Below are 26776 nucleotides of genomic sequence, written 5' to 3'. Positions count from 1 at the left end.
TGCCCTTTCCACGTAGTAAGTGGAGAACGGTCCAGGACTAATTCACACTGTGTTACTATAACCCTAACAGAATCCCCAGACAACACTAGAAAATGTGCTCAGTATAAATAGTTTATTAAAGAAAATAGCAAATTACACTTCTGTGAACAGTCCATATGGGAGGCTTTTTTCAAAATACATGGGTTTTCTGATTGCTGTGTGTAAAGGGGCAGAGGATCCCATGAGACACAAGTGTTATGGGACCACTCGGAGAAATTACTTGGAGGGGAAGAAAAGGAAAAGCTCAAGGTTTAAGTGGCAGTCAGATTTTGCTTTACTATCTCTCTCCCTTGCTGCATCCCCATGTGCTGGACTCGGTGTAACTGCCCAGCCACTCAGTTCTGCAATGCCTTAGGTGCACCGTGAAAGCCAGCTGCGACTCAGGCTCTGCACCCGTGCTTAGAAACGTGAACAGAAGTCAGACAAAACTGCAAATGAAAACAATACAACAGTAGATAACAGATTAAAACATTAAGCTCTGTGACTGAAACTTTTGTAAGCAGGTTGCAAGCACTACATGGTAGGAAATACCTTGTTCCACGCGTGCAGCAACTGGCACATCTTGGCCTCTGGGCAGTTTTAATGAATGCTCTTAGTGAGTTTTTCAATTAAAAGAAATGTACATTTCTCAGTCTCAAACACAGCCTTTTGTAACTTAAAAAATAATGCTACAAGTGCACGCTTCACTCCCTTTTTATATTCCTTTACATTTCTCTCAAACGACCTTAAGTTGTGCTGGGGGAAGTTTAGACTGGATATTGTGAAAAGCTTCTTCACTGAAAGCCTTGTCAAGCACTGGAACAGGCTGCCCAGGGAAGGGGTTGAGTCGCCATACCTGGAGGTATTTCAGACATGTAGAGGTGGTGCTGAGGGATGTGGTTAAGTGCTGGACTTGGCTGTGCTGGGTTTACGGTTAGACTTGGTGATCTTAAAGGTCTTTGCCAATCTAAACAATTTCATGATTATTCTTAAAGGACAGCAAATTTACTACCAGAAAGACAACAGATGCCAGACCTACCTAGTTCACATGCAACAAAAAAGTAAAGGAAGGAGCTGAACTGGTTTCTACAGCTGGCAAGTGAGATTGAAAAATTCTAAGTCCGTTTTAAGACATTTTCCATGAGAAATAAAGCCATGAGGAATTTTGTTACTTGTGCAAAACCCTGTGACTTGATAAACAGTTTGCTCAGAACAGGGTCTCATCTTTCTTCTTCCCGCCCCCAAATTTTCACTCTTGAGGCCTGCTCTTCAGGGAAACCTGAGGTGGGAAAGAGCAAAGTTTGGCACTTCAGCATTCTCAGAAGGATATCAAAAGCTACTGAAGTCTGTGGGTTTCACACATGATTTGCAGGAACAGAAGAGGTAAGACACAAAGGGGCTAAGTGCCCGCTGATGTAAAACTGCATAGGTAAGATTCACTATTGAGAAATAAAAATCCCTCTGTAAGACCCTTAGGAGAGCAAGCTTGAGATGACATTATGCTGTGCCTTGCCTGAAAGGCCCATCTGACAAGAGTGCCTGTTTTCACAAAGAGGTGTCGGATACATGATTTGATTTATTTCTCTATGCTGGGCTTAACAGGAAGATTAAATCCTAGAGAACAGAAATTAGCAAACATCATAAAAAGCATGTCGTCTTTACCAGGACTGTACACCCACCAGCCCATGAGAGAAAACCTGGATCTGGCCAGACCTCTAGGGAGCATGGCAGGAGATTGAATTTTCAAGCCCAAACTGCATCTGCCCGGCAGATGGAGCATAAGCAGTTAGTGTTCATGTGTTATCCACTTGTGATTTCTTGGTCCCAGACTCATAGAGCCATCCTATTCACCCTACAACTATTGAGCTAGGAACTGTTTCTCCCCACTCAGTCAAGCCTCCAGGAAGCACTTACCTAATGCTAAGCTTTTTTTTTTATACCAGTACAAACAATAAGGGTCAAATCCAAAAAAATATTTGAAAGATTCAGTTTGCTCTTGCTTTATCAGAAGACGTGACATGTAGGAGCGAACAGAGAGTTATTTAATCTTGGCCAGTGCTGCTGCTCTCCTTTCTGTGTTCTGGAACAAGGCTCGGATCAGACTCTTCACTTCAGCTGCGGAGAATTCAGCTGCAAGAGGCCCCTTCCCATCTGCCCACCTACAAAGAAGAGAAAGATCTTTATTTAACCAAACTGCACAGAAATGTCATGTTAAAACAAGCCTTTTGAGCACTTGTTACAGTAGTAAGTCTGATGGCAAAACAAATCCAGTTAGCAGCTTATTAGCCGCACGCACCTTGAGTCCAGAATTGTTTAGCTAGGCATAAAAAGCAACAGGTTGTGAGGTGACTCTTGCACTCATTAGCTGTGCCTCTTCCTTCTCCAAAATAAGCCTAAAGCCTGTCTGCAGAATCCCCATTCACCTCCCAAACAACAGCAGAGGAAAAAAAAGGAATGGTTTGTGCCTAGGTTGGGAACCTTTGGTGTCTAACGCGGTTCCAACAGCAGCAACGAGCAGGGCACAGAAGAGGAACTGCCTTCCCTCTGTGCTTTCTCCATGGCTGGTGCCTTTTCACTTTGCCTGCTGAGGACAGTATGTTTTCTTGCCATTCAGATGTATGTGAGGCAGCTGCGAACAGGGAATATCCAGCTTCTGACAACTCATGCCAACTAAAGTAATAGAAGTAATTATGCAAATCCTCACGTATAATTCGGATAAATCCCCCTTGCAAGTTAAAAGTAAGAAACGGTATCTATAAAGCAGAGGCTGATCATGGAATGATTGCAGCGGCAAGGCGCAGCTAACGTCAAACGCTGTAGGCAAAATGCTAGGCTGCCTACTGTGCAATACTTCTGAACTTTGAGAAACCAAGGGGGATGCGCAATCACTCTGTGTTGGCTCTTCCATGGAACTTGCTTTTTTTATCATTGCCTTTTCCTTTGCAGGAGGCAGCTGAACATATGAGGAAGTCTGAAATGGACTATAAACACACAGCCAAGAAACAGCCCTAGGAGCAATTATCTGACCCTTATTAATGGTGATTGCCTTCCATCTGAACACGAACGAAATCCCTTGAGTGCAGTGCCCTGCTGGTGTCAGACCGCTTCCCAGCTCCCCGTTACTGGGGCAAACAACTAACTGAAAAGGAAGAAAGGAAGACACCTACTGATCTACTATTTCTTGGAGGTTGGCTTGCAAGATGATCATCAGCTCTTTGAATGTCATCCATTTCTGCACGTAGACTGGAACTTCCTCTTGGTATTTCTTATTTTTGTCGTCTTCAGGTAGTGGGATGAAAACTTGGGGTCCTTCCTCCACCATGGTCCTACAGAGGGAGTACAACCTGTCCGCGTCTTCTGCAGAGATATCCTAGAATTGAACAAATGGGTAATAGAGGAGCAGTCGGATATGTTCTTGGAGCACCAAGCAGTAAGGGAAATGAAAGCAGCGGTTTAGATGATGTTTAACGTTCTCAAGCAAATATAACTTATTTCATGAACAGCTATTTCAGCAAGTTCTCAGCGATTGCCTCAGGACAATGGCTGTGTTTCTAAACAGGATCTTGGGGCAATAGCAAGCATTTCACTGTAAAGCAGGGGCGTTGTGATGAAGGTCTGAACAGTTCACAAGGGAATTGCTCAGGCATTGCCAGCCCCATGATGAAAGCCAAGCCTTCATGCAGGCCTGAGCAAGTGTCCTGTAAATCGGCCATTATGGGAAAAGAGGACTTAGGGGCCTAATGCACAGTGGGAAGGCTCTTTGGATGTAGACTACAACTAGAACAGATGCACTAACGTATTTCTATCATTTGCTGTGAAAACACGTTTTAATTAAGAAACGTAATAGGATAGTTGTACTTGACCCAAGGTAATCTGATAATCACTTAAACACAGTACTGGGAGTCAAATGGAGATTTGAACAGGTAAGAATCTCGCTTTGAAATGCCACAGCGATTTTGGCATCTGGTGCCTAGATAGGATTAGAGATGCACAGATTGAAATCATATCGAAATAGATGGGAGTTTGAGACCATTTAACTCCTGTACCCTGAACAAAGAAGAAGAGATCGATTCATAGAAACGTTTGTAGTAGGAGTGACACACCTAAATCCAAATTAAGATGAAACCAAGCCACCTCCCTGGCTCTCCCCTTCACTACAGAGTCACGGAACGGCTATGACAGTATATATGTCTCAATTAGATATGAATTATTGGTGTATCGAACGTTTCTCATATAGAGGACCACAATTATAATTTCTGTGAAAGACAACTGTTACCCTGAAACCTGAGCTCAAAAAGAACTTCTAGAGGTCACAAATGTTAGCTGTTCACACCACTCAATGCCTGGCATGTTCATCTCATGCAGTTACCTCTAGGGCAGCAATCCTAGTGACGATCTCTGAGAGCGCTGTGTTCAGTAAAGTCCCCATAGCCTTGCAGTATACGTTCACTGGAAGGACATCTTGCCAGACTTTTCCTAGTCTCTTCAACTGATGCAATACCTGGAAGATAACAGCTCTGTGTTATCTACGCGTCGAGAGGCACTAAATGATAAGGTAACTACCTATAGTCAGAACCCAGTTTGAAAGAAGCAAAAGGCAATGAAGTATCCTGCTATCCTATAGGGCAGACGTTCCTGTGGAAAAAATGCAACATTTTCAGTTTGCATTAAGGCTTACTAAAAGTGTGACAGGTCTTTTCCTTGAAAAATAAAAATCATCATAAACATACTATAAACAAAAGGTCAAGATTAAGAAGCTTTTCATTTCAACTCAGAGCAAGAGGCACTAAACTCAGCATGCTTCAATTTTACAAAAAGACACAGCCTGGAGGGAAAAAAAAAACATTCCAGAAAATTGTTCTTTTGAAAAGTTCCACTCCGTTGAAACACCGCGCTGTTCTCAGGACTGAGATTACATACTGTTCCTTCCCAAGGACGTCTACAGACAATGGGATATTTAGCTTTCGTTGCCTTGCTTACCTGCCTTATTGCTTTGTTTGCTGCGCAGTAATTTTCCTCATCATCCATATTAGAAAAATTCCTGGCACTTGACAGCCTCTCCAGGATTTCTCCTTTCTGCACTCGCATTTGGGCCAGAAAACACTCCATCCCTTTAAGAGCAGAGAGAAGCAGAGAGAAGCAATTAAGCCATTATTAAATTTGCTCTACCAATGTGGAGACTGTAAGTGCTGAACAGTGAACTTGCTATGTTTTATTTTTAAAGGAATTTCTAGTCTCTAAACAGTCTCCTAGAACCAATTTAACCAGGCCCAGTCGCATATTTGGTAAGCTCTTTTGGAAAAAGAGACGAGTAGCAGAATTAGCTATGGATGACAGGCTCCTCTTACAAACTTACCTCAGAATTTGTTTCCACAGAATAAGCTAAGGAAAATATCAAAGGACTGAACAGAAGATCCCCAAATATCTGAGTGCCACAACATCCCTCTGGATAATGAACTGTTCTTGGAACTATGTGCTGGACAAGACGAGTGGGGTTTCAAAGAGTCAAGCCCTAAACAGCTATCTTGCTCAGAGTTGTAATGCTCTGTCAGACTTCCCCACTTAAAAAACATCCTTGCTACTTGTCCAGAACTCTTAAATACAATCCACTGCTCGAGTCAGTAGCCACATATTAAATAATTGGGCAACAAACGCCAGGATTAATTATCATGTCATCCATCAATATATTTCAATACTGAAGGGTAAGATTACCAAGTCTCCTAAAACCAGGTACCAGATCTACAAAAGTAGCTGCTCCGTCGCACAGGATGTTAGTCAGGCGGTATCGGAACTGGTGTCCCAGGGTGAGCAAGTGGTGAGCAATATACATGCAGTTGTTGTGGTGAATGGCTGCCAGCTGCGGTAACTTCTGAAGGTTCTCTCTGTTCCAGGAAGGAGGAAGAGAAAAGGAAGAAATGTATTTACTTAGACCTGGCTCTGTTCAAATAATTGCTATGCCTACCCTAGAGAAACTCACGGTCTGCCTCAGACACGTGTTGCAAGTAACTAACTGTGGGCAACGCCCAATCAAGATATTTAGCCAGAACAAAAGTATTTAACGCACACAAGACGCATCCACATGAGAATCTAGAGGAAAAGAGTTTCACAGCTAGTGAAATGGTGCTTTAGTGTTTGAAGCATGAGCTATATCCACATTGTTTCTAGCAAGGGACTTTCAAAGAGGAAGACGCTTTGTTATAGCACGATGGTGAGGATAAGAGAGAAGTCCTTTTCAGTAATAGTCCAGTGTTCTCTGACAGAATTATATACTTCCAATCTTTATTGCTCTCTTTTACAGGAAAAATATCATGAAAAATCTCTGCATCAGTCCTGGTGTCAAAGTTATGTGGCTGGATTCAAACACAACTGTTACAAGAACTGTAGCTACCTCCTTGGTTATAGGACTGCCGACTCAGAAACTCTCCAGCACCTATTTTGCAGCAGGTACAATTTAGTAATAGATTAAAAGCATGAGCTTTTTGCTGCTGGAGGAAGCCCTTTGTAATCTCTGGCTGCAGTGGACAACCTGGGGACGAGTGGGGCTGTTCCAATAGCACCGTTCTCTCTCCAAACTAGGCCCTAGGTAATACACACGCACTTACTTGTGGTATGTTGGCACTACATCATAGAACAGCTGGAATATATTCCGCACAGAGTAGAAGAGCTGTATGCAGCTACAAGGAAAACAAGGTTTGTGTTAGTTTGTCAGTGGAATTAATGTCTTGTTTACAAGTGATCCTCACCCTTCTCCAAAACAAGATTTTATTAGTAGTGAAGTACTGGCACAAAGAAGAGACCATCAGGATCAATTACAGCGAAGTCAACAAAGGTAACTTCTGGAAAAGTTCACAAAGGCTTCTCACAAAAGCTGTGATGACCTTGTAAGTTCAGTGTGGAAAAGATAAGCTTTGGACCACCTGTCAGAAGGGAGATATGTGAAACCCCAGGAACAAAGGGGACAATGTTCCTTCCCCCGCCAGGTGTACGTAAATAGTCAGCCCTTTCTCTGCCCTGGTAGCTAAAGGGCATTCAGTTGTGGTCCCCAGTTTTTAAAGCAGACTGTATGTGGTTCCTCAAAATGTTTGTTTTCTCTGAAGAGCCCTGCCAGATCCAGGGCTGGAGTTCTTTGCTTTCACCCAGCACAAAGAAAGCAAGAATTTGCCTCAGAAGGGGTGCACTTACCGTTTGGTTTGAAAAAAAGAGATAGTTTTGATTTTTCTAAACTGACGGCTAACACATGGTAAAACATTGACGTAAACACTGCGGTAACGTTTCTCCTAACTAAAAGACTGAAGCCGTGAACTATGCTGTGCACACTAGGGAGCTTACTATGTTTTCACTGCTTTAATAGCTGCAATACAACAAAGCGTACCTGAATATTCTCTGAAAACGTAAGTCTAAACGGCTTGCTTAACCCAAGTATTGCAGGAAACACAGTCTGCAGCTGTTTCTGCTGTACCAGCCTACCCTAAGAACCCAGGGATGCATCCTCCAGCTAGAACAGAGAATGACTGTACTGATTGAATCTAATATTGAACTATCTTCTGTTCTTTTAAAGTTCTTTTAATCTACTAATAGATGCTTGGTGTTGCTAAAGGCAGTAAGTATCTGATGCCTAAGAGTTACCCACTGAGAGAGAGAGACAGAGAGAGAGATACAGAGATATACATATATACGTACAAAGAATATAATTCCTACCACTGATCTGTGCTGGCTGTGGCCTCCAACAGTGTCTGATACGCCAGCTCCATCAGTTTCTCCACTGAAGAACTGATGCGGCATGTGGGCAGAGAAAAAGTGTACTGGCTCAGTTTAGTCTCGTTCTCCAAATTCAGCATGTCGTTATGCAGAAGTTTAGAAGCTTTTTCCATTTTTAAGTGATCTCCTGTTGCAGGACCAGGAAGCCTTGGTAGGGCTACACAGGAATCAGGTGTGATCTAAGGGAAAACAGAAAAGAGGTGTAATATAATTCAGAGCCCACAGGAAGGAGCTTGTGCAAGACTACAAAACACTGAATGCCAGAAACTTAAGACTCAAGATAAACACAAGGCTGCAGAAGTCCCCTAAGACTGCTGGAAGTCTCCTGGGTTATGAAAAACACAGCAGACCACGAAACAATCTATATAGTGTTGGATATCTAGAAGCAACTCTGTAAGTAATCCTCCAATTTTAATTATGCTTATGACACTAGCCAGAAAAGCCTATAAAAGCAAACTTCAAGTATTTTAAGAAACATCTCGTTAGTGGAATAACCTACTTAAGGTCTATTAAAAAAAGTTTTCAAACTGCTGTTACCACGATCCCCAAACAATCAAGAGTACTCAGTGCTCCACAAAAAAAGGACTTGACTGTCCTAGACGAGTCAACAACCTTCAACAGCTAAGTTATTTTTCTACGTAGAAAAACAGTGTATTGCATCAACAGTCACCTTTACAGTGTTGTGTATTTCTGAGGTCATCAGGTTTCTGGCTGCCACAATCACATCCTGGCATTTCTTGTTAGCAAAATGGGAATTGACATTACGAGCGTATTCCAGTAAATCAGTCGTGTCTCCTTTCAAAAAATGCATGTTCTTTAAGGCTTTTTCAAACTCCTCTGTGGATTTAATCACCTGAGAAGAGCAGACAAACATTGTACATAAACTTAGTTTCCTAAAATCAAAGTTGGGTATAAACTCTTCCACTCAGCTGAAAGCAAAGGCTGAACGTAGGTTTTAGAGGGTGCTAACCATCCAACAGCTTTTCAGCAATCTTTTGGAAAAAGCTGTTTCAGCTGGGAGTCATGATCGCACAATAATGCAGTGTTTGAACTGCAGGTCTGTCCCTCTGACTGTGCTGGCAACCTAATTAAAAAAAACAGAGGAGCAAGATGATCAAATGTCATTACACTAGGCTACCTGGGGCAAAGGAACCAGGTTTATCCTATGACTGCTTCTCTTTGAAACAGCCCCCTCTCCAGGAAAAGGAGCACTCTTCACTAGCAGTAAGTTCTGTTTCATGTATGTAGTTTCTAGAAATGCATGTCCTATGCAAGAAACCCCTGTGATCATTAACGACAAATACAAACTGAGCAATCAGACCTCAGGAAACCACCCGGGGAAGCAGTACTGCCACATCATCATCTTCTACCTCCCACAAAGCGCCTTACGTCGCACACCCTGAAAGTCTCCAGGTCCTACTAAATATGGCCCAAGTTCCATGGATTAGAGACTGACAGGAAAAAGAAGCCATAGCTTAACTGAGAGAAATATGTAATTCTGGGTTAGCAAAACACAGGTTTTTGTCGAAGCTGGCTATCTGGCATTTCCACTATACGGATCTGAATTTTGAGGCTTACCTCTATATACTGCTCCAGTTTGCTGCTATTGGTTGGGATTGAATTCACCAGACAGTTCTGAATGAGGCAGTCTGATAACTCTTCCCATATCATATCGCCTAGCAGTTCTGCGAGTGTAACTCTGCACTCCTTTTTATCTTCTGCAGGCTGCACAAGAGGCACATCTGAATTCAAAACACAAGAAATTGATTTTAATACACCTGCTTTCTGGACCAGACCCTTCAGCAGTTTGTTCAGTCCTTCCTGTTAGAACAGCATCTATCAACTGTGCCATAATCTTATAACAAAGGTATTCTTCTTATCCAGGCCATGTGCTGGGCTCGTGGAATAGCCCACCTGATCAAAAGACAATTGGATTTCTGTGTACACTGGGCCTACTTTTCCAGCCATGTTTATTTTGTGGAATGCTGGCAAAGCCCAGGTCAGTTTCTAGGCAATGGAAGATCCTGCGTGTGACCAGCCTGAGTGAGGGACCTCCCTGGATTGCATCCTGGCTTCCACTTCTCAGACCTGAGGCATGTAAAGGTCTTAAATGCAGCGACAAGTTCATAAGAAAAAACATTTCCTCCTTCATTTTCCTAGCTCTGAATGTCGGATCACCGCTAAGTCCAGTTTGACAAGGTGCTAAGCTGTTCAAGAGCACAGTGTAACAAGTTAATGTTAAAAGCTGCTTAAACCTTACACAGCATTCAATACTGCTTAACAACCAGATATTCCAGAACGCTTCCGCTCCAATTACATGAACAAGATCTGATTCCAAAAGGGAGAAAATACCTACTCAGCAGATATTTGTGGAGAACTTCAAAAACAAGCTGGATCTTGTGAAAAACCTCCATAGGAGAAGAATGATCTAAGTTAGGCTCTTCACACTTAAAACGTAGGATGAACACATCTGACTGTTCCTCTGTGAATGGCTGAAGAGATGGGTATGAAATCAGCGGCTTGAGGATGTATTTCAGCAACAACTGGCCTGAGAAACGAAAAACAGATGTTTTCTAACAGCAAGAGGCAGGTAGTTTGCTCTAGTGAGTAAAACACTGTGTTTGGTTTCACTAAAGACTATTTCACTCATGTAAAACATGTGGAGTCCTAACAAAGAGCAGCATATTTAACGTAAAGTGAAAAATAACTTAAACAGCTGGAAGCACGAAATCCTGTCCTAGCATCTGCCATGCTTCCTGATCTATTTTATCAACACCCAAGAATGCTGAAGCCAGGAGGCTGCCTGAAGTCAAGGCTTGCTCTTGGTACATGAGGAGGCCGTAACTGAAAAAAAACTCTTTTAACATCAGACCATGAAACTATATAGCTACAGATGAAACCAGTATATTAAATTGACAGGAAAGGATAAATAATTCTGGATAAGTAATAGGATAAATAATTTCCTATTAATAGGAACCAGAGTGTTTGCCTCATGCTCAGTGGGAAACACGAGCCAAGAGAGAAAGAAGCCTTCCAGTGTACTGCTGAAGTGAATTGGATCTCGAGATCCATCTTAAAACAAGTCTGAACTCATATCCACCTGGGCTACTATAGCTATGTTTATGTGGATCCACGGTCTGTCTTACCAAAAATCTTAAGCTTGGTATGCAGTTCTCCTAGGACAGCAAATGCCTGCAGCACAGAGGCAACAGGTGGGCCAGCAATCTCCTCCTCCTTTGATGGCACTGTGCGCAAGTGCAATTCTGAATGCATCGCTGACTCCAGGCTGCTGCTTTCTACAGGAAAAGAAGAACCATCTCACTGTCAGCGTGTTCCGAGATACAACAGATCTGAGAATTCTTGTTTTGGTTGCCTTGCAATTGAATGACCTTTAGTGAAAACAGCTTTCCTTGCCGCCTTCTCTCCATTTCAAGTCAAATCCAAAGGAAAAGGTTTTTTCTTTTCCAAATGAAAAGGTGGCGTTTCAATGCAGACAGCAACATACAGACTCTTAGGCAGTTCTTGCAATTAGCTGTTCTGCTCTCTGCTTTGACATTTTCTAAGAAATACCACAGATGAGGCAGATGAATCTTCAAAACTCTGTTTTAAAAACTACTGACTACATCAGATTGCTTTTGGTAGCACCTAAGTACTCCAGGAGTGGAGCGATATCCAAAGAACGCTGCCAGTCACCTGTCCTGCTCATTAGGTTATGTAAATGGCAGAAAGTGCTCCTTAAACCAACCTTCATTCAACAGTATTACTGTATTTCCTATCTTGTAGGTGCTTGAAACCAGGCATTTCCAATAGTGAAGCAAACATAGTGAAACAGGCTAGAATTGCGAGTACCTTTGGAAGGAGGAAGCTTCCATACAGCTAATTTCTGCCATTCTTCTCCTAGATGATAGAGCATGTTCTGCGTCTGCACGGTGAGCTCTGTGCCTAGTGCTTTCAGGATCTTCAGCTCAAAGCCCTTGCGGGATTCCAGCATTTTCAGGCTGCTTCGTGCCTGTTGGTGAAGATCAAACACAAAACGTGGGTAAGTGTTGCCCCTGCTAATGAAAAGCATCTTGTGAAATTTATTGAAAGTATACATGAACAGTATTGTTATACGCTTAAGAAATTATTGTTACCTTTTCCAGTTGTTGAGCTGCTGTAACATACTTCTTTTCCAGCAGTGCAGTATTGTAGTCTTTAATAGCTGTATCAAACTGTAACAATCAATTAGATATGCCACTTTATATCTGCTATTAGACTATAATTTTTTAAACCACGCAGCTAGAGAGAGGGGAGCTACAGACAGTCGTTCCAAAGAGAAGACCAGAATAATGCCAAAGAATGAGCAGCAGAGAAGACAATTGCCACTTGTGATTTTAAGCTGCTCCCCCTCCTCACCTCCTGTAGCTTTTTCAGAATACTCAGAACCAGCGTGTCTCGCTCCAGTTGCTGCTTCAATTCAGTGAACTCGGCAACAGCGACATTTAGATCTTGCTGAACCTAAAATAACAAACTTTTCAGTTCGCTTACAGTAAGTAAATGTTATCATCAGACACGTTCGCTCTTAAAAGTGATAATGATATGAGATTTAAATATTTCTGTTACTAGAATAATTTCTTGAGGAGGAAAAAGGCTCTGTCCATTTTACTCCTTGCTAGGAAGATCCTTATGAGCATTGGAAACACTTATAAGCTGGTTTCTCTTTTAATACATTATAGGTTTTTTAAAGGCACTGTAAGGAAAATTAGTCTCAAAAGGACTTCAGTGTTCCTTTAATGCAGCCATTTAAAATGCAAAAAAGCTTGCTCTAAGCCAAAAATTAATTCTTAATTATCGCTACAGAACCCCAGATGTTGGAAAACGAAAACAGCAAAAAACCAGCGTGGGTCTGCCATCCAGCCTGTAGGAGCTGCTCACCTTGTCCTTAAAGACTTCAGTGAATGTGCACAGCTATGATTTAGGATCCCACTCTACCCAAAATCACTGTGGGACAACACTTGGCTGGTCCCTTACTGTGTCACACCGAAATATAGAAGGCCGATCCTTCTCCCTTTTCTGAAGGAGAGGCGCGTGACACACTTTTCCAACTATACAACAGAGAGCAAACGAAGCCAATCCCTTAAATGACAGTTCTTTACCTACACCCCTGATGTGACACACACCTCTGCAGCATGTGTCACCTGAAAGGCATAGTTTAGGGGTGATATCATCCAGGGTTCTTAATCGGGAGTCCTCCTCCCCCAGCCCCCTTGCAACACGCCAAGATGGGGGGTACGGGTTTGGGATGGAATTGAGTGGCATCTAGAACAGCCCGCTGTCACCTCATTTTCAATCCCCGCTTTCAGCAGGTCGATGTTGCTGGACAGCCCGTCCACCTTCGACACCAAGTCCTCGGCGCTCTGCATGCTGGGCAGGAACTCGTTATACTTCTTGTTAATCATGTTGCAGACTTCTCCCTGAGGCAGAGGCACCGCGGGGACACCGTCACTCGGGTGAGTGGCGCTCACAGACCCTCTCACGGCCCGGACCGCCCCGCTCGCACCCGGCCGCTGGGGCAGCACACCGGACTGACGGGCTTCCCCCCAGCCCGGCCTGAAAACCCCAAAGAAGGGCCGGAGACCAGCGCCCGGGGCCGAGGCGGCCCGCAGCGGCGCCGGGGCTGCTGCCTCCCCGAAGCTCCCCTTGTCCGTCCCCATCCCCCCGCCCCGTTCCCCGCCCTGCCTTCAGCTCCTCTACGCGGCGGGAGAGCCGCCCGATGCGGGTGCCCAGGTCCTCCTTGTCGAGGCGGCCCGAGTGGGCCAGCACGGCCGCCACCAGCGAACCCGCCGGCGCCGCCATGGCCCCGCTGCCGCTCCGGCGGTCGCCCGCCGCCGCGCGGCATCACGGGACGGGGACGGCGCCGGCGCCGCTACGGCGGCCGGGCTGGGACAGAATTGCTCGGGGCGTCTCCCGTTGCGGCCGGGGGACACGTGGCTGCTGGGGGGCTCTCTGGCTGCTGGTGGACTCTTGTCCGTAGGGGCTCCGTGGCTGTTGTGGGACCTATGGCTGCTGGGGGTGCATGGCTGTAGTGGGACCTGGGGCTGTTTGGGGGTTCTGGGGCTTCTGGGGGACCCCATGGCTGTAGGGGACATGCCTTATGGCTGCTTAGGGGACATATGACTGCAAGGGGTCCGTGGTTTTAGGAGGACCCGAAGCTGCTGAGGGGCTCCGTGGCTGTGCTGGGACCTGTGGCTGCTTGGGACTTCCATGGCTCTTGGGGGACTCTGTGCCTGCTGGCGGTCCATGGCTGTAGGAGGACACAAAACTGCTGGGGGGCTCCATAGCTGCTGGGGGATGAATAACTGCTAGGGGTCTATGGCTGTAGGAGGACCTGTGGTTGTAGGGGGAGATATGACTACTGGGCGTCCCCAGGTACTGGGGGACCTGCTGCCTCAGGCCAACCTGCCCTCCCTTGCCGCTCCCTGGACGTCATGGCTGGGGCGAGGAGGCAGGCGCAGAGCACCTCAGACATCCCCCAGCTGCTGTGGGAGGGAGGGAGCTCCAGCCCTCGGCATCCGGTACCTGACAAAGACCTCGGGGTGCGTGGTGCGTTGTGGCGAGGAGCTCTCTCTGCGTCCTCTTCACTGAGCAGGGGAAAGAGCTGCCACTACTTCACGCCATGCGGAGGGAAAGGACCCTGGGCGCCTGGGTGCTCCTTGCCAGCCTGGCTGTGGCTATCTGGGGCATCCGAGGTAAGTCCCTGGGTATCAGCCATGGGGTGCTGCGTTGCTGACCCATGCAGTACATGGAGACCCCCGGCATGGTGCACCCGAGGGACCCCATGCAGGTGGCAAGGCTGGGGCTCATCCTGTGGGCTGCAGCAGGTCAGCACGGGGCTCGTCAGGCACTCGCTGTGGTCCCTGGAGGCTGCCACTCGTATTGCTCATACCCTAGGTATCTCTGTGGTGGTGGGAGGGTGGCTGGGAAGCAGGTTCCTGTGGCTACCTGGGGTTGTCTATTGCGGCATCTTGACGTGAGGTTTGTAAATGTCGACAGGGAGAAGGGAGTGAACCAGTGCAATGGTTCACGAGGATGGGATTGCTCTGACGACTGTGCCTGCCCTGGACCGTTGCTGTGACGGTCTGGAGCCGCGTACGTTACTCCCTGGCTGGCTGTGAAGGCTCAGACTCATCTTGCAATGACAGGGCATGTAAAGTTGGACCATGGTGTTAGAGCAGAGTAGCCATGGGCTTTGTGCCTGGCATAAATACGTGAGCAGGAGAGGCCATACTCTATACTCAGCTCTAGTGCTCAGCAGATAAGGAATTACTCTCTATTTGGAGACTCTGAAGGTGGTGCCTTTGGGCCAAGGAAGCAATTCTGTCCTGATTTTTTGCATGCTCTTCACTAAAAATGTTTTTTACCGTTGGGTAAAAAACCAGTGGGATTTTGTCCCCCTATTTGGGCTCAGCTTCTGTCCCTGCTGGTGGAAACGTTATGCTTTCTGTTGAAGTGTCTCTTACTGCAGTTGCGCTTCTATACCAATGCGATCAGTGTCTGGGATGGGGGTGATGCGCGTACAGTCTGAATGGAGGCCAGGTAGGTGCCCAATTCCAGTTAGTTTTCACTGTAAGGGTATTTGGATCTCTAAACTACCCAGAGCTGCATTAATGTAACCACCAGTTGAACAGTGGAGTACTTTTCCACTGAGTAGTTTTCTTTTTGCAGAGTTTTTTGTTTGCCATGTCCTTTCTACTGCTTGGGGGACAGCCTGATGCCTACAACAGCCACGTCCACGAACAAGATCTCTGAGCTCTGCACCACCATGAGGGCTGAGGACTCAGCTGTGAAGCTTTCTGCTCTCCTTTTTTTTACAGGACAGATGGTAATTGTGAAGGAAGTCAGCGGGAAGGTGTTCCTGGAGTGCAAGATAACCAGCCAAAGTCAGGTTGTATGGTGGAAAGACGGGAATGACGTAGGAAACACAACACAGCTGGACTTGGGTGCAATTTATGATGACCCCAGAGGCACCTATATATGTGGCGCAGGCGACGAGAAAAGCTCTCCCCTCCAGGTGCACTATCGAAGTAAGTGTTGCAAACCCGGTTTCTAGAGCCAGAACTGCCTGGAGTTTTCACCCAAGCAAATTTTTGAGGGAACTACTGATCTCTCAGAGTTTGGGGGTGGTTCCACCAGTTTTCAGAGGTCCTGGCAGCTCCTGTGCTAGGTTGCCCATGGGAACAGCAAAGCTGTGCGGTCCCCTACATCTGGTGTCCCTGGCAGAGCTCTCTATAGCGTTTAGTGCCATAACCTGTCACTTGTACTGCCTTGTTGCTAGCCGCTCGCTGGCTCTCCTGTGGCCTGCCCTGAATGCTGGGGACACGTGGCAGCTTGCACCTGGTCACGCAGCAAGCCAGACTTAATCTTTGGTCTCTCTCCTCCTGGGACTGGAGCCTGCCTGGACTGGGAGAGCTGGCTGAGCATTTTGGGCTCAGACTGACCCTGGCAGCAGGGAAGAGGCACCCAAGGGGCAGGGTCCTGGTCACGATCCTGCTTTCAGCGTCTGTGTCCTTTTGGGCTTCCAGTGTGCCAGAACTGCATCGAAGTGGATGTTCCCACCATCTCGGGGATCGTGGTCGCAGATGTTGTCGCCACCATCTTCCTGGCGGTTGCTGTGTATTGCATCACGGGCCAGGACAAGGGACGCATGTCACGAGGTGAGGGGAGAGCCCCGCTGGCTGCCTGCGGGTGGGGATGGGAGGTGCCTGGGCATCTTTAGGAGCTGTGTGTGGTACCTAAGGACTTCCCGTCACTGCCCGCAGAGCCTAGTCACTGCAAGTTGCAGGCAGCAGCCAGCGTACAGCGTGTCTAGCATGGGGATTCGTGTCAGCACTCCATGTATCCTTCCTGCCCCTAGCTCGGCTTCCCAGGAGAAGCCATTAAATGCACAAGGTTCACCAAAACTTCATCCCAGAGGCAGCAGCTGGTAGCATGGGAACATCTGAGCCAGGGTCTTTCCACTGAGTCTCCCAGAGGCGCAGGGCTGCAAGCAGCCAGCCGCTTAGGTTTGTTTGCAAATGTTGACCACATTGTTCATGGTTCCCCTGATCCTTGATCACCTTTTTTCTTCATTTAGCTTCGGACAGGCAGAACCTGATTGCCAACGAGCAGCTCTACCAGGTGAGCACAGGCATGCACGCGTGTGCCTGAGGGCTTTGGCACCTCTGCATGGTGTGGGGCTGTGTGGTGGGACCAGCGTGGCCGTGACGGCACAGCTGCTGGGGGACGCGTGATGCCACAAGGTACTGAGCTGTGCTGGAGATTGCTCTCTGCTGGGGCGTTCGCAGCCACCTCCACTGCGTGGAGCTGCCCCCTGCCTGTTTTTGTGTGGGGAGGGAAAGGTTTCCAAAAGCATGGCAAAGGGAGGGTTGGGCCAGCTTCCCCTGTACCCTCCCTCCCAGGGCTGGACAGGTGCAGCTGTAGCTTGTCTCACCTTTTTTTTTCCTCCTAGCCCCTTGGCGAGCGGGACGATGGACAGTATAGCCGGCTGACACCTGCCAAGGCCCGCAAGTGAAGTGGGAAGATGCTGGGGCCTGTGGCGCCTTTGTACCAGGAGTTGATATTACAGCAAAGCCACCGCCAGTGCCTCCGTAAGCTCCGTGCTGGCAGAAGACAGTGCAGGTTTTTGCCTAGAGAACCGTCCAGCTCCTTGCCAGGTTGGGCTGCTTGTAGCACTCTTTCCATGACCTCTTGTACTTCTGTATCCCTCTCATTAAAGATGAGCCTATCCCACAGCCTCCGTGCTCCGTCGGTTGTGTTGAGGCCCGGGGAGCTGTGCAGTCGCTGGGGAAGGCGCATGCTGGATGCGAACTGCCCGGATCCCTGCCGAGCCGTAAGTCTCCTGCCTGTCCCGGTAGGACGCTGCTCTGCCAGTGCAGGCAGGCGGCCGTGGCTGTGCCACCTCTCTCTGCCACGATCCAAATGACATCTGAGTCCACTGCTGAAGCTGGGGATGGTGGACCTTGTGAAGGGAGAGGGTTGCTGCCTCTGGTCGTAGCAGAGGCTTTGTCTCATTTAACTCCCCTTCCAGAACGGGGAGTGGGGACACCGGGAGCACAGCGACACTCATCAGGGTCTGTGTCCCCCCCTGCGAAGTGTCTGTGTGCCTCGGTCCCCTGGACAGAGCTGGGGGACTGGCAGGAAGAAAGGCGGGAGGACTTTTCCTCTGCACCTGCAGGGCTCGGTGTCTAATTGCAGTCTCCACACTTTACCCTCCTCTGCCTCTGCAGTCCACCTTTGTGACCAGGCCAGGGATCTTTTGTGGGACATCCAGCAACCCCCCTTTCGGGCTCATTGGCCATCCCAGTGTGCTGAGTGCAGGATGTAGTCAAGCAAACTTTCAGAGCCTTTCCCATCGCAAGCACCCTTCCAGACATGGAGCAGCACTGGCTCTCCGCACACCAGCCCAGCTCCTCCTGGCAAGAGCTCTGAGCAGAAACAGCTAATGCTGTCTGACTATGGCCAAAGCGGCAGGCAGATAACAGACAGGATCAGCTAGCAGTTAGAAACCTCAGAAACCAGGACACCCTCCGTGTGCCACTTGCACACACCTGTAGGTAGGTTGTGTTTTCCTGCTTTTCTAAGAACGTGGGTGATGGGCTTTGGAGAGCACCAGGCTGTGAATTGCTGTGTGACTCAGTGGTATAAAGTAAGCACCGGAAGAGTTAACACTCAATAAAAACTGGGCACCAATCTGTGATGCGTCTGGCACAGCAAACAACGCATAGGGTGTGAAAAGCTGTGGGTGTACCCCCTGTGCCCTTACAGGAATCAGTATGTGATCAGCCTTGTGGACGGTGAACGAGAAAAGGACTTGTTTTTCTACAGCGTCGGCTCTTTACATGACAACATTTTGCTGTTCGCAGGAGCAGAATAATGTCTCAGCGGTTTTTCCGCTCTGACCTGCTCCAGTGAAGGCTGAGCCCGATAGGACCATTGCAGGTGGACTATGCCAATACCCGCCTTTGGTCTGCAAAGCAATCTAGGTAGGACCTTATAAAAAAAGCGACCAGCAGACTGTCTAGTTCATAGCGCTTTAATCACCATCAGATCTTAAAGCAGTGAGCAAAGGCGGCTAACCACACTCAAAGAGCAGGAGAAACACAGAGCAGAGTGGGTGGGTATGCTCTACGCAAATCAAAGGCACAGCAGGGGCAACATTTGCAACTTGTCTGTTGGTGAGAGGCTCCTCAGCACATCATCTCTGGGAGGACAAAGCACTATTTCTATAGTGCAGGTAAGCACGGAGGCAGAGAGATGTCACTGGATGAGTGCTGATCCCACTGAGATAAGGAGAGCGTGGGATGGCGCTGGCGGGGGCGAACATGCAGCCCCATAAACAGTGGCAGAAGCACCGGGGTGTAGTTTGAAGCAAAATTTTGGCTTTGTACACCTGGAGCGCTCCAGGCTTCTCACATCCCATTCGTGGTAATGGGCTGTACGGCTGGGCTGAGCAAGCGTCCCGGGAGCAGTGATGTTTTGCAGAAGCTGAGAACATGGCCCAGAGTGGTTTTAGAGCTGCTCAGGGTTAGCACTCTTTGTATCTTGCAATCTCCCTCCTAGATGTTTAGCACCTTGTATGGTAAACCCAGCTGTACTGCCTTTAAAACCACATCCTGCAGGGTAAGCACAGCGATGTGAAGCATGAAACTTGTTAGGTGTTCATCTCCCCATGCTGAAACTCAAGGGTTAAACCACCCCCGGCCCCCATCACTGCTGCTGTTTCCTTTCTTCAGAGCTGTTGCTCTGCAGAGCAACAGAAATGCGGCTAACGCAGCCAGTGTTAGACCAGAAGCGTTCCCAGGTATCACAGCATCTCTTGGCCCCTTCTCCTTCTCCATTGCTGCTGCTTTGGAAACTGCAGCTTTTAAAATCAGGCAGATTTAACATTTGTTGAGTTGAGCGCATGGGACCTCAGCTATTTCCCTTGTCCCCAGACCCACTCCCCAGCTCCTGCTGACCCCGGCCCTGCTCTCAGGCCCTGCTCTGCTAGGCACGACAGTGTATTTTTATGTGTGGAGTTGTCATCCCCTCCGCCCTGGCACAGTCTGCTCCCAAACACCTTGTAGGCTGCCTCAAGGTGAGTCGACACAAATATATAGAAGCTCTCACTGTCTTGGACTGCTCCGGACCTGGGAACTCCCCTTAACAAAACCTTTTCTTATTTAACAGAGACAAAACCACAGGTGAAATCTTTTCCAATGCATTATCTGGTGGTGCTGTCTGCGTTTTATTAATATATTACAGTTCTTAAATGTATGTACAGAAGTTAAAATGGATCTTTACCAACAGGAAAGAAGCCCGCCATCTTTCTAACAGAACCCAGGCAGAACTCAAGTTACAGAGCTGAAATGGGGAGAGAAAGGGCAGCAGCAAAGGACAAATCACAAGAATCTCTAAGAGCAATGGTTCTGGAAAATGGCACTCTGCCAGCAAATGTACACCCCTTAGGGTACAACACACTCAAATAAATGTGTTTATCCTAGACTGCACTATAGAATATCAGTAAAAAAGGATTCCATGAAGCCTCTGGAATGAGGAGGACAGCTAGCAAAAGGGTTTGATGCTCTCTTGGATTTTGTAGGTCCTGGTCTTTATCACTGTGGCCCCAGAGCATTCATTTCAATTGCAGTGAAGAAGCTGTTTCAGAGCAGAGTGCTATTCCCAGGCCTGAGCCAAAGGGTCTCGGTTCCACTCTGGGAAACATGAAAATCCCCGTTGTGCTGTCTCAGTCAGACTGCACTCATTACTAAGTGGGGGTTCAAATCTTAGCTGAAATACCTAAGAGCCCCACTATTTAATAGCAACAAAGATTTAACCTAAGCGCTTAAATTTCCTAATAGGAGACTTTCAGATGGATTGGGAAGGTGCCAAATCCTCATGTGTCGCTCTGAAAGTGTTCTGCCGAAGGTCTGAAACGTGATGGTCGGTGGATGCAAAGTGGTACAGAGCCCCACTCATTTCCTACAGAAAAAGGGCTGGAGGATGGGCAGGTCAGTCTGCATGCGCTGGTAGAAGGGCTTCTTTCTTTTTAAAGAAAACTGTTTTTTTTGACTGAAACATTTTAATTCAAAGGAGTGGCTTTTTTATGAAAATGTACCATTTTGCTTTTAATACGCTGTCTGCCTCAGTTCTTTTCATTACAATGCTGGGCAGCAAAATCAAGATAGGCTATTAACGTGACAGCAGGACAAGCTTAGAGGCCAGTCACTCTGAGAAGGACCCACTCTTTGCCCACTACCTACCCAGGGAGGCACGGGGAGAAAGTGGAGGCAGTCAGGGTGGAAATTAAATGGGAGGCACTTAAATAGGCAGGCAACTGGAGCAGAGAGAGAAGTGTGAGGGAAAAGGAGGCCAGGAGCCATGGGTGAGGCTGCAGTCCTTTAATGAGAAGGAAAACTTCTCTTGACAATGCACTCATTTGTTTCTTTTCCCTAATGTCAAATCGAAGGGTGAAGTAACACATCAGGGTGGGACAGCGGATGGCAGCAGGGTGCCTGTCCTGTGTAGCCGCCTGGCTTACCCCAAAACGCCTGAGCCCCAGCAGAACCGGTGCCGAGACGGGCAGAAGCGCTTAGCCCTCTGCTGCTGCTTTCCAGCCTGTCATCCATGGGAATTTCAGAAGCCCCTGGATTCCAGGCCTGCATACACTTCCCGCTGGCCTTTCCGGATGGGCTGTGGGAACAACAGAGACGTTAGTTTGGGAATCCTTACTAACACACCCTCAAACAATGCTAGAGTCCTGGTCCACAGGGCAGGCAGAGAAAAAGACAAGAGAGTGGTGTAGTGCCGCTCTGGTAGCGTGCACGAGAAACTGCAGTTCTGCTCCTGACTTCTTGTGTCGGGACCAAGAGAAGGAGTCCACCCTCAACCACCTTTTTCCTCCACTCCCGTGAAAGCTTGGAGGTTGACTGGATGCTTCTTCAAAGGAGCGAAAAGGATAAATGGTACAGATTTCCAGCTCTGGCTATCCATCCCCAACCAGCAAAGAGAGATGGAAAAAACCTGCAGATTCTCCATACCTCGTAGTCCGGGTTTGGAACAGGGGGAGGACGCTGCACCTTCTGACCTGCAACAGGGGCAAAGAGAGGTAGGTCATCCTTGGTGATAATTCATCTAACGCAGCACGAGGGACCTTCACGGAGATGATCCCAGGGTAACGCATACTATGGGTCAACTTGCATGACTTTACCATGAGCTTAGAGCTTTTAAAGACCCAACTGCTGCAGGCAAGAGGCCTTATGATCATTTAGGAGGAAATTTGCTTTCTTTTAGAATCTAGCTTTCCTGGCTGTGAAGAAACACTTGAGAACAAGAAGGCCCCATGAGCATAGGTCCAGGCCGCAACATGGATACCAGATCTATCCTCCTCTGCCTCAGCAAGCTGCACAAGTATGAGCATGTCATCACAGTTCTGTGAACCCAGCAAATAACATCGCTTTACCCTGGTATTTATAAACCATGAGCCCCACTGTTGGACCGACTGGGTCACCAAACCATGGTCTCATGAGACAGAAATTAAAATGTATGGTTTTAGTAACACCACAATTTCTAATCGCATCTTCTGTGTGTGAGCCTAATTCTTGGTCTGTGATTGCCTGAGCCAGCAGCTGCGTGGGCCAGGGCGGGTTTGCAGCTACACTTGCAAGCTGAGCATCTGCCGTAGAGAGTTTACTGCAGCACAGACTCAACGCTGCTGCCTGTGAAATGGTTTCCTATGGGCAGGAAGCCCTTGACGTGACACGGCGGCCCAGAGCAACAGATGCGGCAAGCAGGAGCATTGTTTGGTGAGATCTTGGAGGCTTTTGGGGAACAGGGGTGGCTCTGTCACAAGTGCTTCATTTAACATCACGGAGAGCAGAGACGCCTGAGATGGCTCTTACCTCGAGGCCGACTGCCAGCACTAGGACTCGCTCTCCCCTTCCTGTCTTTGCTGAAGTAATAGACCAGAATCAGCACCCCGAAGGTGATGAGAAGATCCGCAGTGATGATCCCTGTCACTGCCAAGGCGTCCAGCTCCTCACAGTTTGTGCACACTGCGGGGAGGAGAGATGAAGCTGCTCAGAGACGGGCACCCTTCCTTTCCAGCATGGAAAGTCCAGCTTAGTGCTAGCAGAAACGAGAGAGTTCTGGGTGGGAAGGAGAAATGAGCAAACAGAAAGGAAGGGGGACAGCACAGGCTGCCCCTGTAATTGTATCTGCCCTGCCATTTCGGTCTGCAGAGAGACACAGAGCTGGGGCTGGTGTGTGCAGCCTCCTCGGCTTCCCTCTGCTGTTCGCATGGCCGGAGCCGGAGGGTGCAGAACATCTCCTCGATCATTGTCCCCCTGTGCCTATGCTGGATTCTAAGCATAAGCCCCCCGTCTAGTGGGTCACAGAAACCAGGCTGTGTGCCCCGGATGGGAGGTTTCCACTCTGCAAGGTAAGAAATGCTTTTGTGACAGACATTACTCTTGCCTTGTCGCATGGCAGAAGCCGTATAAAAGAAGATTGCACGCTCTATAAGTGGGAACCATTGACATGCACCTGGTTTGAGGGCAGCGGAAGGGAAAGCCGTAGAAAGCAGGGAGATTTTGTTTGCCAAAAATTTGCTCTTGGACTTATTTACTGCCTGTGCAGAGCGGGAAGGGCCTCAGCAGAATTGCATTCACCCAGCCCAGCAGCACTGAAAGTCAGGGCTCGGCTCCTAACGTCTGTCACTGCATAGACTTCATCTGTAGCCCATAGACTGAGTGCTTTTTCACTCACCTCTGGCATTCAGGTAGATGTGATACGTGTTATCACCTGACGAACAACTCACGTTGGCAGGAGTGCTGTCATGATTCTCTATAACGTACTTCCTCTCATCGTCGGTTGCTGTTGCCCTAGCTGGGTTCCAGGTTATGCTGCCTTCAGTCAAGGGACACGTGATTGTCACCGTGGTTCCAGAAATCTCCACCAGGAATTCTTTATTGGAGGGTAGGCCAAGGAGAAGGGAAACCAGTGTTACAAACGGCTTCTGGGCAGGCTTCCCTGCACGCTCTTGATCCCACCGGGACAGTTTGCGCTGCAAAATCTGTGATTTTATGGTGTAATGTAAGTTCCCTGTGTACGTGTCTTCTGCATGCGTATTTTCCTTTAGTTTTTTACATTCATTCTTTGGGACACTAAACAGTATCAAAATACCAGCAGAGAGTGTTCTACTTTATGCCAGAGAGCCTGTCCACCTGCCATTCGTCCTTCTGTTTATCCACATACTTGCTGCTCTCTGCAAATGGCCAGCCCTCCTTGGAGACCACTAACAGTAATTAGGGGCAACTCGTTACAGCTATCTTTCTGATTGGTGATGACAGTAGCAACTAAGGAACAGGATTTTTTTTTTTCCTCTTAAAATACTGCTTGAATTCAAATATTTCTATCTGACTTTTAGTCCTCACCTCTGAGGTATCTCTAGTCTTTATATCATGCTAAATAGTTAAGAATGTTGGTAAAATACGTTTACCCTTCTGTCCCTTGGTATCCTCTGCAAAGGAGAGAATAACAAGCGTTAACAAATCAACCTGCTGTAATCCTACTGCTTGTTGCTGTTGGAAAATGCCCAACCTTGCCTGGGGAGCACGAGCAATAATTAGGGACAGTTCGTTACAGCCAATTTGTCAAATCTGTGAGATCAGTAACAATTAATGAATAGGGAATTTTTACTATTCTATAATATTTGCAAAATTCAAATATTTCTATTTGACTTTTAGTTCTTGCTTGTGAGCCGTAGTTGATCTTTTTATCATACTCCATAGTTAAGAATTCTGGTAAAATATACTTACCCTGCTGAGCTGCGGTGCCAACTACAAAAGAAAGAAAAATAAGCGTTAAGCAATTTAGTTACTGATATCACACAGCTTTCCTACTTCAAGGGTATCCTTTCTGAACTCAGCTGCTTGAAGGAGATGTTTATGCTCCTGTATTTGTGCTAAATGTATTAGAAGCGTTCTGTTAGCTGAGACAGGATGTTGGTTTGAAATGAAGTCTTTTCCTTTGGAAGCCATTTTTAACATGGTAACACGTAATGGAAATTTGAATCATTTTCCACCCCAGTTTAGAAAAAGGGTTATTGCAGGCTGTATGCCCAAGAATTTTCCTTTATTATCATGGACCAAAGACTGACGGAAAATCACGCCTAGTTTCTGCAATAAGAACCACTGTCCCCTGCAGGAGTGTACTCACTGGAGGATTGGCCCCTGATGCTTGATTTAATGATGTAAAGCAGTTTAACTATGTGATTTTTCTCTCTTGGTAGGAAACAAGTAGCTCCATTGAAGTCTCTGGAGCTGGAGGGTTATAGGAACAGTTTTTAGGAGGTCTGAATCAGATTTCTGATTTGCTTTAGAAACATTTATAGAAAGTAAGGTAAGTAAGTAAAGAAATGACCTGTATTCATGCGTTGAGGGCTGTTGTCTCATCGCAGGTAGTTCTCGCTTTACAATAGGAGTTACTTTTAACAGAATTGTAAATCTGATTCTTTTTTATTTATATAAGACAAATTTAAATTTGAAAAAAGAACAGGGCATTGTTGAACCAAATGTTTTCAATCTTAAAGAATAGCAGTTGGTATTTGCTGTGCATTGGCAGAGTAGCTGTAGTCTTATTTTAATTTTATTAATCTTTCAAAGTTACCAGCTTCTTTATGGTCTTTACAGATACTCTGCACTTCATCTTAAACCAACTTTGTAAACGCTGGTCAGTCCACACTGGTAGCACGAAAATTGCTACCAGTCCCATGATACCACAGTGAATCTGAACTGAAGTTACTTGCCCGCGATCACAAAAAGGTTTAAGAAAAGTGCATGAATAAAGTGTAAAAACAAAATTAAACCCACAGAACCTTATAGTTCACCCTGCTGCAGAAAGGAGTCCATCAAGCTCCAACCCTGCTGCGTGAAGTTTGGAGGCCAGTTATCTTAGTGACGCAGCTTGTAAGCAAAAGTTCGGCAGGGACCTTAGGTTCTTTTCTCTTGCCTGAGAGGGCTGGATTCCCATTTCCCCGTCTCTGCAACCCGCGCTCTGAAGGGAACACTCACTCTGGAGAGCAGCAGCCCCACAGGCAGTGTACACGCAGGTACTTTGCAAAACCAGTCCCACACCACTGTGCTTCCTTCTCCACAGCCCCTGGGCAGCCACCCGCCGGTCCCCATGGATTTCTGGCTGGCTGTACTCACCCACGCACAGCAGGAGTCCCAGCAGAGGCAAGGACCGCTCCAACCTCATCCTTGTCTTCCTCCTCCTCTTGCTCTCCTCTACCACATCAGACTGGCGAGGCTGGCTGCGAGGGAAGAAAGAACGCATTGGCTTTTCGAGTTCTCACTTACAAGAAAGAGGCCCAAGAGTTGTTTTTCCCAGAATTGTGCACGGCAATGAACTGAGCAGCGCTGCGGAGACTCACCGTTTCCAGTGAAACCTGCAAGCAGCCAAGAAAGACACGGAACACGTATAGTAAAATAAGCCCATGTCAGGAAGTGCAGAGGCTCAAAACGTCTTCACGGAACGTCATTGACAGCGAGGGGTGGCTGCTTTGCACCAGCCCAGTTCAAGGCTCAGAACTGTGGTAACTGCCCTAGAGGCAGCAGGAGAGATAAACGTGCCTGGATTAAATTTGCCATCAGGACCTTCCTAACGACTTTTCAAAGCGAGTGTTTCTGAAGTTCAAACTACTGCAAGCAACTTAGCATAGTGAGGGAATAAACAACGGAACCAGAAATGCTACAAGAAGCTCAGCACCTAGAGATGCTGTACGGCCAGCAGAAAAGAGCCTGTAAGTGCCAGGCTGTAAAACCCAGGTTTTTTAGTCACTGGTGAATGCAAACCGGACTCTACTTTTGTTATTTTGCTCTAACACAACCCATTTATTCCTGATGCCTCTTTAAGGGTGGTGTTTGCCAGCTCCTCGCCCAGACTCGCCTCTGCACACATATGGATGTTGAGGAGCACAGCC

At 47.3% G+C, this 26776-nt stretch overlaps 3 protein-coding genes across 3 annotated transcripts; 1 reads left to right on the top strand and 2 right to left on the bottom strand.

Annotated features, from left to right (window-relative positions):
• Positions 1-93: 93 nt before the first annotated feature.
• Positions 94-13662, bottom strand: ZW10 (zw10 kinetochore protein). The gene is made up of 16 exons (XM_063355184.1): positions 13495-13662; positions 13095-13229; positions 12172-12273; positions 11910-11987; positions 11626-11785; positions 10923-11072; positions 10133-10324; positions 9355-9518; positions 8447-8629; positions 7717-7955; positions 6621-6692; positions 5731-5900; positions 4999-5129; positions 4388-4519; positions 3186-3388; positions 94-2177 (listed from the first exon to the last, which is right to left on the bottom strand). The coding sequence occupies exons 1-16, from the start codon at positions 13609-13611 to the stop codon at positions 2057-2059; spliced, it is 2349 nt and encodes a 782-aa protein (XP_063211254.1). The 5' UTR covers positions 13612-13662; the 3' UTR covers positions 94-2056.
• A 494-nt stretch (positions 13663-14156) lies between these two features.
• On the top strand, positions 14157-17543 carry LOC134524909 (T-cell surface glycoprotein CD3 gamma chain-like). Its single transcript, XM_063355207.1, has 5 exons — positions 14157-14504; positions 15630-15839; positions 16338-16469; positions 16889-16932; positions 17264-17543. Exons 1-5 carry the CDS (start codon positions 14432-14434, stop codon positions 17324-17326), a joined length of 522 nt encoding a protein of 173 aa, XP_063211277.1. The 5' UTR covers positions 14157-14431; the 3' UTR covers positions 17327-17543.
• A 2481-nt stretch (positions 17544-20024) lies between these two features.
• LOC134524910 (T-cell surface glycoprotein CD3 epsilon chain) lies at positions 20025-26292 on the bottom strand. The gene is made up of 7 exons (XM_063355208.1): positions 26228-26292; positions 26004-26107; positions 24612-24632; positions 23560-23757; positions 22695-22847; positions 21834-21880; positions 20025-21486 (listed from the first exon to the last, which is right to left on the bottom strand). Exons 1-7 carry the CDS (start codon positions 26290-26292, stop codon positions 21430-21432), a joined length of 645 nt encoding a protein of 214 aa, XP_063211278.1. The 3' UTR covers positions 20025-21429.
• Positions 26293-26776: the final 484 nt, after the last annotated feature.

This window comes from Chroicocephalus ridibundus, chromosome 18 (assembly GCF_963924245.1).
Source record: "Chroicocephalus ridibundus chromosome 18, bChrRid1.1, whole genome shotgun sequence".
Taxonomy (NCBI): domain Eukaryota; kingdom Metazoa; phylum Chordata; class Aves; order Charadriiformes; family Laridae; genus Chroicocephalus; species Chroicocephalus ridibundus.
The sequence above is the reverse complement of the archived record's forward strand: the minus strand, read 5'-3'. Positions and strand labels throughout refer to the sequence as shown.

Excerpts from the sequence above, each read along its gene's own strand:
- ZW10 (XM_063355184.1), bottom strand. The coding sequence starts at position 13,611 with ATGGCGGCGCCGGCGGGTTCGCTGGTGGCGGCCGTGCTGGCCCACTCG. Across the intron at positions 7,956-8,446 it reads AAATACACAACACTGTAAAG|ATCACACCTGATTCCTGTGT; the intron begins GTGACTGTTGAT and ends GTTTTCCCTTAG. Across the intron at positions 3,389-4,387 it reads CTAGGATTGCTGCCCTAGAG|GATATCTCTGCAGAAGACGC; the intron begins GTAACTGCATGA and ends GTTCAATTCTAG.
- LOC134524909 (XM_063355207.1), top strand. The coding sequence starts at position 14,432 with ATGCGGAGGGAAAGGACCCTGGGCGCCTGGGTGCTCCTTGCCAGCCTG. Across the intron at positions 14,505-15,629 it reads GGCTATCTGGGGCATCCGAG|GACAGATGGTAATTGTGAAG; the intron begins GTAAGTCCCTGG and ends TTTTTTTTACAG. Across the intron at positions 16,933-17,263 it reads CCAACGAGCAGCTCTACCAG|CCCCTTGGCGAGCGGGACGA; the intron begins GTGAGCACAGGC and ends TTTTCCTCCTAG.
- LOC134524910 (XM_063355208.1), bottom strand. The coding sequence starts at position 26,292 with ATGGGCTTATTTTACTATACGTGTTCCGTGTCTTTCTTGGCTGCTTGC. Across the intron at positions 23,758-24,611 it reads TGGCACCGCAGCTCAGCAGG|AATTCCTGGTGGAGATTTCT; the intron begins GTAAGTATATTT and ends CCTCCAATAAAG. Across the intron at positions 22,848-23,559 it reads CATCTACCTGAATGCCAGAG|TGTGCACAAACTGTGAGGAG; the intron begins GTGAGTGAAAAA and ends TCCTCCCCGCAG.